The sequence below is a fragment of the Cyphomyrmex costatus genome, unplaced genomic scaffold (assembly GCF_001594065.2).
Source record: "Cyphomyrmex costatus isolate MS0001 unplaced genomic scaffold, Ccosl1.0 scaffold443, whole genome shotgun sequence".
Lineage (NCBI taxonomy): Eukaryota > Metazoa > Arthropoda > Insecta > Hymenoptera > Formicidae > Cyphomyrmex > Cyphomyrmex costatus.
The window spans coordinates 8,539-17,875 of record NW_017278673.1 but is presented as its reverse complement, the minus strand read 5'-3'; the positions used below and the strand labels follow the sequence as shown (position 1 = coordinate 17,875).

General features: G+C 32.8%; 2 protein-coding genes across 2 annotated transcripts in view; one reads left to right on the top strand and one right to left on the bottom strand.

Moving 5' to 3' along the window:
- Positions 1-1,130, top strand: part of HtrA2 (HTRA2-related serine protease) — an 8,430-nt gene extending 7,300 nt beyond the window's left edge. The window contains exon 7 of the mRNA XM_018544485.1: positions 968-1,130. Coding sequence (XP_018399987.1) covers positions 968-1,130 — 163 coding nt within the window. The remainder of the gene's footprint in view (positions 1-967) is intronic.
- A 4,588-nt stretch (positions 1,131-5,718) lies between these two features.
- On the bottom strand, positions 5,719-6,795 carry LOC108777557 (uncharacterized). Its single transcript, XM_018544482.1, has one exon. The coding sequence runs from the start codon at positions 6,793-6,795 to the stop codon at positions 5,719-5,721; it is 1,077 nt and encodes a 358-aa protein (XP_018399984.1).
- Positions 6,796-9,337: the final 2,542 nt, after the last annotated feature.

Here is a 9,337-nt window from a genome sequence, read left to right as displayed (position 1 = left end):
CTCTCTCTCTTTCGTCTAGTTCAATTATATCGATAAAAAATATAATTTTTCAATAGAGAAATAATGGCTGCGTTCAGCAGAAAAAGCAGCTTTGCGACTGTTGTAAAATTCTTGAATATGATTGGCTTATATATTTAGATCTAATGAGGAAATAAGGGCAAGACCAATCATATTAAAGAATTTTACAACAGTTGCAAAGCTGCTTTCTCTGCTGAACGCAGTCAATATCTTCTATAAAGAAAAGTAATAATAAGGCTCAATATGTATAAAACAATATAAATATAAGGAGGGCAACAATCCAAGTAAATTAACGAATAATTTAATTTAAACAATCATACAAATATATAGAAACAAACGTTTCGACTTTGATCGGGTCATTTTCAATGTTATTGTACATAAAATATGAAATATTATAAATTAAAATGACAATATTTAAATACAAAATAACAGTATGCAATACACATTGTTATTTAAATTTATAATACTTCATATTTTATGTAACATTGAAAATGACCCGATCGGAGTCAAAACGTTTTTTTTCTATATGTTTGTATGATTGTTTACAATATTTAAATTGTTCGTTAATTTACTTGGCTCTTTGCCCTCTTTATATTTATATCTTCAAATTTGTTACATATTTTGTTATGTACACAGGTTTTGAAGAGGTTAATTTATAAATTACAAATGTTTGAAATTAAAGGTTTTCTCTCTCTTTTGAAGAAAAACCTCGGACAATAATGACTAACAAAACAGATGAAGAAGAGGAGGGGAGGGAGAGAAGGAGAGAAAGAGGGAGGAAGAGGGTGGAGATAGAGGGGGAGGGAGGAAGGAGGAGAGAGGGGGGGGGGTAAAAATGACTAAATAATATTCAATGTACTATATTAAGATTTAAATTTGGCAATTGTTGTGTTTACCATATGAAAAATTAAAAAAATTTAATTTATTATCTCTCTGTACACTATTACAGTGCTGGATTGAAACCTGGAGATATAGTGACGCATGCTAATGGTGAGCCGGTGTTGGATTCGAGCAATATTTATAAAATCTTAGAACAACCAGGAACGATAAATTTACAAATTTTAAGAAAAGGGCGAACTTTTTATATACAAGTCGAGCCTGAAGATGTATAATTGGATTTATTAAATAATTTCAATTAGACATTAAAATAAAAAATTAAGGGTTCTTTATATAAAAATAATAATAATAAAAAAGGGTTGAAATAAGAATCAAAATTATAAATAAATAACTTAACCTTGAGCATATAATTAAATAATTTATAGTCATACATACTATTTCTACTTAAAAACTACTTATAAATTAATGCTTAATAGTATATTATGTAATAAGTGCGCGAAGATAACTTTACCGCACTAGCGGCGAACGCTGCGCACGAGTCGCCGCAGGCGACGAGTGCGCTTGCGTTCGATGCAAGTGCGGTAACGTCGCGCACGAATTGCTTACGATATTTTATGCAATTCAGTGAGCAAAGTGTGCCTTCGCGCACTAATTTTAATGTCGAGAAGTTCATTTTACGGGGTTGGTATGCGTGAAGTAGTTCCACAGTGAGTTTCTAATGGAAATTTTTCGGTATTTATAAACTGATATGCAAAAAATGTGGGCGCTATCGTTCACTTCATTATCCACTTCGCGCACGACTAACTACTTCATGCATACCAACCCCATAAAATGAACTTCTCGACATTAAAATTAGTGCGCGAAGGCACACTTTGCGCACAGAATTGCATAAAATTAATTTAAAGATAACCTGTTTCGACTCCTATGTTTGAAATCCTCTTCAGATTTCCAATTGACTTGTTTATGGATAAAATTAATACATATAATAATTTTAAATAACAAAGACTCCTTATGAATCAAATAGAAACTTTGTGAGAAAAGGGCACTAGGAGTCAGGCACAGATAACTTTACGCAAATAATAGCATATAACAAACAAAACTCCTTGATTCTAAAAATGTGCTTTACATGTTTCGGCTCATTTTTTAGCCTTCTTCAGAGACAATTACATATCACATGAAGGAAATGTATTCACAATAATACCGTAAACATTACTGTGTTCAAAAACCGGTCTTTTGAATATTTTGGTCAGTCAGTATCAGATACAGTGAGTCACTATAATTATTAAATAGTATTAATTGAAATATAAAAAAAACCAAACGTCGAATCGAAAAGACTCAGTTACTTTTTCCATAGTGCGGTTTTTCATCCAAAATTGTGACGTTATCCCAATCAAATTCATGGTCCTCCTGTAGCCAGTGTTCCGTTATAACGCTGCGGGTGAACGTGTTCTATCTGATGTGGTTTTTATGTTCCGCGATTCTCGACTTTAATTGTTTGTGCGTTTATCCCACATAACTTACATCGCAATTCTTACAAGAAATTTTATAAACCACTCCAGACTTCTTTTCACGCGGCAAAGGATCTTTATTACACTTTAATATTATACACTCTAAGTGGTGTCATATTATAGTAGTAATAAATTGCGTGAATTTATTACTACTATAATATGACACCTTAAATGATTTATTGTTCAATCTGTTGAACTTCTTAGTAATACCTCTCACGAAAAGGACGAACTTTTTATATATAAGTCGAGCCTGAAGATGTATAATTGGATTTGTTAAATAATTTCAATTAAAAACATTAAAATAAAAAACGAAAGACATAGTGAACCATGAAGGTTTCATTACATCCGAACTATTCTCCTCAACAACTCTCCTCCTGTTTCCTACCATAATAATATTCTTTAAACTATTGTTAATAATCTCAAATATAAATTTTAGTGGATAATCATTCTCTAATAAGACTTTAATTATTAAACAAGAATTATTAAAGTGACATTTAGGATTCGAAAGTAAATCTACTCTATTAACTAAACCCACTATTGAACTTATCTTTTGAGAAACCTCGTTGGTAAGTGTTTTATCTTAAAATTGTGACATACAATTTTCACATATCATTTTATATTTATTTTACATTAATTTTACAGAATTATTGGTTACATATAGTATGTATTATTAATTGTTCATTAACATTGTTATGTTCTAAATTAATTTTATCCACAAAATTTGAAGAGAACTCAAACATAGGATTCAAAACTGCTTATTTTTAAATATTAATTTTAAGCATAAGTAGCTTTTAAGTAGAAATAGTATGTATAATTATAGATTATATGTATGCTTAATTATATGCTCAAGGTTAAGTTATTTATTTATAATTTTGACTCTTATTTCGCCCTTTTTTCATTATTATTGATTAATTTCAATTAAATAAAAAACTAAAAAAATAGATTAATAAAATTGTAAAATTTATAAATCAATTTTTTAATTTTTTATAATGTAATATATATATATATATATATTTTATATCAATTAAACTATACGAGGATCTCGTCTGAAAAGATTTAAGCCTAACATAGAAACAAGTAAATTTTCGGTCAAATTTAATTTTATTTTTCCACATAGTCTCCTTTTAATCTCTCGATACATTTTTTCCAGTGATGCTGCCCCCACCCTTTTAATCCATTCAAATAATACTGAGCGTCTTACTTTGCAGAATAGGCGTCTACGGATGCGATGACCTCGTTCGATGAAAATTTCTGTCCTCTGAGCCAAACTTTAAGTCTAGGAAACAGAAAAAAGTCGCTGGGGGTTAGATCTGGTGAATACGGTGGATGGTCAATTAATTCGCAATTCGTGATTTTTTTCCATAGCGATCGCCAAAGTGTAAGACGGTGCGTTATCTTGATGCAACAGCACTTTCTTCTTTTTCAAATGCGGCCTTTTTTTCTTAATTTCTGCCTTCAGCTTGTCAGGTAATGATGCGTATAGTACGTCCCTGTTATTGTTTTACCTTTTTCAAGATAATCGATCAACACGTCATCCATGACTGTCTCAAAAAACAGTCGCCTTCACCTTTCCCGTCGACAAAACCGTCTTTGCTTTCTTCAGAGCAGGTTCACTCTTCGCAGTCCACTGTTTTGATTGTTCTTTCGTTTCAGGAGTGAAGTGGTGGACCCAAGTTTCATCAACCGTTATTAATCGACGCAAAAAGTCCGACTCGTTTCGCTTAAACTGTTCCAACAGGGCCTTAGAAATGTTCATTCGAATGCGTTTTTGATCCAGAGTGAGCAAGCGCGGCACCCAACGCGCGATTAACTTACGCATGCCTTTTTCTTTAGTCAATATATGACAAACATGTTCTTTGAAAAAATGTATCGATTTAAAAGGAGATTATGTGGAAAAATAAAATTGAATTTGACCGAAAAATTACTTGTTTCTATGTTAGGCTCAAAAATTTTCAGACGACCCTCGTACAATATATAAATTTATAAAAATAAAACAAATAAAGGACTCTTTCTTTAAAAACATTATAAACATGGAAATGGCATTGTAAGAGTCAAACGAAAAGTAAATTAACAAACAATTAATACATATATTCTAAAATGAACTTATAAAATTTACATAAATGTAACGATTAAAAAACAGATGTTAATTACATTACTAGTTTCGACCACCAAATCTGGTCCTCTTCAGATGAAACACTTTACGTTGAAATGTACATAATTATGGAAAAACATCAATACATAAGAAAATCTTGTGCGTAGTTAAATATATAACTGAAAAAACAATAGAATGAACATATATTAATTAAAAGATTATAATCTTAAATTCTAAGAATGAAAATTAACGATGCGCAAAACATACCAAAAAATTTACAAATCTATACGTGAGAATATTAATAATAGTTGGTCCGTGAATCCATATATTTACAAAAATAGTCATAATGATAAATGTCACACAATAAGAAAACAGTAAAAAAAATTTTTTTCCTTTAAAAAAACTTATGTCAGAAATATTACAAAACTATCGAAGTACATCTTGAGATAAAAAGTTATACATGGAACACGTCAAACATCCTCAACGGACCAATTCCGACTAAATAACGACCGGCAACAACTGATACAGAAAGATCAAATTTTGTTTACAATGGGTATATATGCTTCATGAAGACCTTCCGTGTCGGTTTGTAAGTTTAGACTACGTTTCTGTTTTTTAATATTTAACATTTCTGAGACCAATCGCTTCCTGTAACAAGGTTCCTCATCAAGAATTTCAACATCGTCCCACCGAAAGTCATGATTATACTCCAATCTGTGATCAGTTATTACCGATCTGGTAGAACTATTATGATTTATATGATTACGGTGTTCTTTAATTCTTGTTTTTAACTGTCTGCTGGTTTGCCCCACATAAGAAGCATCGCAATCGTTACACTGAATTTTATAAACGACGTTACTCTTAGATGTGTGGAGACGTGAGTCCTTTTGCACCTTAATGTATTTTTTCATTTTGTTCGGACTACGAAAAGAAACTCTGACAACACTCCTATCAAATCTCTTAAATTTCTCCGCGTGGATCGGAATGAAAGGCACCGTAAGCCAAGATGGACATGCATTATTATTATTAACAATCTGTGTATGAGCGTGATCTTTATGGTTCTTTAATAGATGCTTTATTCTGAGGTTGACAGAATCAAAGATAAAATCCAAAGGATAATCATTATCCAGTAAAATATCAATGATAAGAGTTAGATTTCTTTTATGAAATCCAAAATCAGAGAGTAAAAAAGCTCTGTCAACCAAAGAAAACACAACACCCCTCTTTTGAGATATAGGATGATTGGAGAGAAAATTTAAGAATCTACCAGAAAAGTTGTTTTGTGGGTTTGCGGTACCAATAAAAAATAAATGTATTATTAATTTTAGAAATAGTGGTATCTAAAAAGTTCAACTTATCTCCTCCTATTTCCAGTGTGAACTGAAGTCGAGGATGAAAAGAATTAAAAGCTTGAAAAAGAGTATCAATTTTCTCCGCTAAGATTGCCATACAAACGTCATCCACATATCTAAAATAAAAAAGAAGGTCACCTCTGAATGGTGGCAAGGTCACAGTCTCCAATCTCCTCATCACCAAATCAGCGATAATAGGTGACAAAGGTGAACCCATGGGTGTGCCAAAATACTGTCTATATGTCTTGTTATCAAAAACAAAAAAAGTTGATTCTAAAACAAATTTAATCGCTTTCTGAAATTCTTCCCTTGGCAATGGACAACCTCTCGAAATGTAACACCACTGTTCATCAATACAATCCAACGCAATATCGATAGGAACATTGGTGAACAGTGAAACCACATCCAAAGAAATCAATTCAAAACCATCTGCATTATTAAAACACTTCAATTTTTCAATTAACTTAAAACTATTTTTAATATTACTATCTGCCACAGGAATTGTTTCATAAAGAATTTCATGTAAAAAGGAAGCCAAAGAATGCAATGGACTCCCTATTGAAGAGACTATAATTCTTAATGGACAATCTGGTTTATGGATCTTTGGCAACCCATAGGCTCTCGGAAGCATACCATCACTGCAATACAATTTTCTATATTCAGAACCATCTATATAATCTTTGTTCTTCCATTCAGTCAGCATTACTCTTAAAGATGATGTAAGTTTTTTCGTAGGATCTTTTTTGATAATCTCGTATGTGTTACTGTCGCTAAATAATGAATTCATATTAGAAACATAAACATCTTTGTCAAGTGCGACAGTAACATTACCTTTATCTGCGTGAGTGTAAATCACATTAGGATGTTTCTTTATAAAGTCTACAGTATGAGATTCAAGTTCAGATAATTTTTTGGTTGTTGGTGATGTAAATTTTGGAGCAGAAACTATGTTATTTAGGATAGGTATAGAATGGTTGGTGATGTCCATCCTTCTAGTAATTGGCATTTTCAGAACACTATTTTCAATACCCTTAATACATTCAAAAACAATTTTAGTCCTGTTATTAAAAGGAAGAGCAAAATTTTCGCCTAACTGCAAAAAACACATGACGTTATAAGGGATATCGACAGAAGAAAGGTTCACAAATAATATAAATTTATTTTATTAAATTTTTTTCTTCGAAAATGTATATTGTATAGTTTGTTGACATCGTTAGTGCCTTTAATGTGTTCCGAATATACTGTCGAGTTTTAATATAAAAATGGTACTACAATAAAAAAGATAGACAAGAATTACGTTTATTATTTAGTGCATCTAATATCTGGTGAGTTGGTTCATCAGTCACATCATGGAGTCTCCAGTATACACGCCTTTTGGTTGTACATGCATTTTAATTTAAATATGATAAAGGATCACTTAGCGATTTATTCAATTTATCATATGAGAAAGCGTTAATTTATCCGTTTATCTACTTTATTTACCGCCGCGAAGAGCGATGTCATGTCGCGTTGATAATCATGTCAAATTCTGTGCTGTGATATGCATACGCGCAAATGCTAATCTTATGTATATGTATTTGCGCGTGTACATACACGCGTGTATTCGTGAAAGCGAATGAATAAATGCATATGCACGCTGGGTGTGGTCCACCAACTCGACTGCATTATGTTTATGTTGTTTACGGCGTAAGGCGACCTCCGCAAGTATGTGGTTGGGTCTCACCGGCGATCGTCACGACGAAGTGCGTGAGTGTGGTTTCACACATGGGGCTGCATGGGGCTTCCACCGGTAACGATTTTTCTGCGGGATGATTTTATTGTCCGTGGACTCGTGCATCTTGTTGGAATTTTAAATGATCATCCCATCGAGACATAACGCCAAACGTCTGCAAAGGATTGGTGAAAGGAGAGGAAGAGGTGGCGACTTGACGATCCTCTTCGCACAGATTTGAGAAATGTCGTTGAGACATGTTTGTGATCTTGTATACAATGATAAATAGCGATTAACTTAACCTTGATAAGATGATAAGAATAGGAACAGCGTGTTCAAAGATTAAAAGGTACATCCTTTTGAAATAATTTTTTACTGATAAAAGTAGCGTATTCATTACTAATTTTTAAGTTATTAAAAAGAAATTTTAAACTTTAAAAACTCATTAAAAATTTGTTTTATACTTCTAGTAAAACAATGAAAAAATTAATGATAATCGTGCACTATTTGTTTATATTAGGTGTACAAATTAATTCTCGGTCTTTTTTGATCAATTTTGACATTTATTTATAAAAACATGAATACAAACTCAATCTTCAAAGTAATCTCCCTTGCTATCTATACACTTTTTCTATTTCTCAGGCAATTGCCGGATTCCAGAACGGAAAAATTATGGTGGCTTTGAATTAATGAATTCATCGAGGCTTTTTTTGACCTCTTGAACTGACTTGAATCGAGAATCAGTTAGATAATGTTGTAGGGCTCGAAATAAGTGATAATCCGAAGGGGCTAAGTTTGGAGAATACGCTGCATGAGGGATAATTTCTCAGTCTAAATCGGAGATGGTTTCCAGAGTGTTTTTTGCTGTATGGGGTCGGGCGTTATCCTGCAGCAGTATCACCTTCCTTCTTCCACTGCCAGTAAATGGCCTTTTTTCTTCAAGAGCGTCATTTACATGAATCAATTGTTGCAATAGAGTTCAATAGTCACGGTTTGATCTTGTCGGAGCAACTCATATTGGATCACTCCCTTCTAATCTCACCAAATGCATAGCAATATCTTTTTTGCATGCTGGGTTTTGCAATGTTCGTTGACGATTTACTTGGACGGACCTATGATTTTCGCCTCTTAAGATTCTCGTACAATATCCACTTTTCATCACAAGTAACAATTTTGTGTAAAAATTCTTTTTCTTGAACCTAAAGAGCAAGGAGAGAGCAGTATCGTGGCGTCTGCTTTTGTTTTCGACAGCTCATGAGCGACCCATCGTGGTTTCTTGCGAATCCTCCCCAGCTGTTTTTGGATACGATAGGAAACGTCTTGCTGGATTACTCCAAGCGTATTTGCAAGTTCTAATTGCGTTTGGCAAGAATTCTCTCAAAATTTCCTCCAACTCCACATCTTCCACTTTTTTTGGTTGACCAGGGCGTTCACGATCCTCAAGGTCGAAATTTTTCTCTCGAAACTGTTGAAACCATTTTACATGTACTGTACGATACAGCATTTTCGCCCAAAGCCGAACAAATAATTTCTTTTGCTTCTGCGTTTTTTTTTTAAGATAAAACGCGAAAAGAAGGCCGTTAAATGTTATTGTTCGAACGACATCGTGTTTACTGTTGATTCTTCAAGTTATGTTCACAGGAGGAGTATTATATTTCATTTTGAAGCTAAAAAATGGTACTTCAAAATTACTACAGAGAGGGAGGGGGAGTTCAACTTAAACGTTCTGAGGTCGCTAAAAGGTAGGGGCCGAAAATTAATTTGTACACCTAATAAAAAATATTCATAATTTTGAATAAGTTAAACAAACATTTTAATT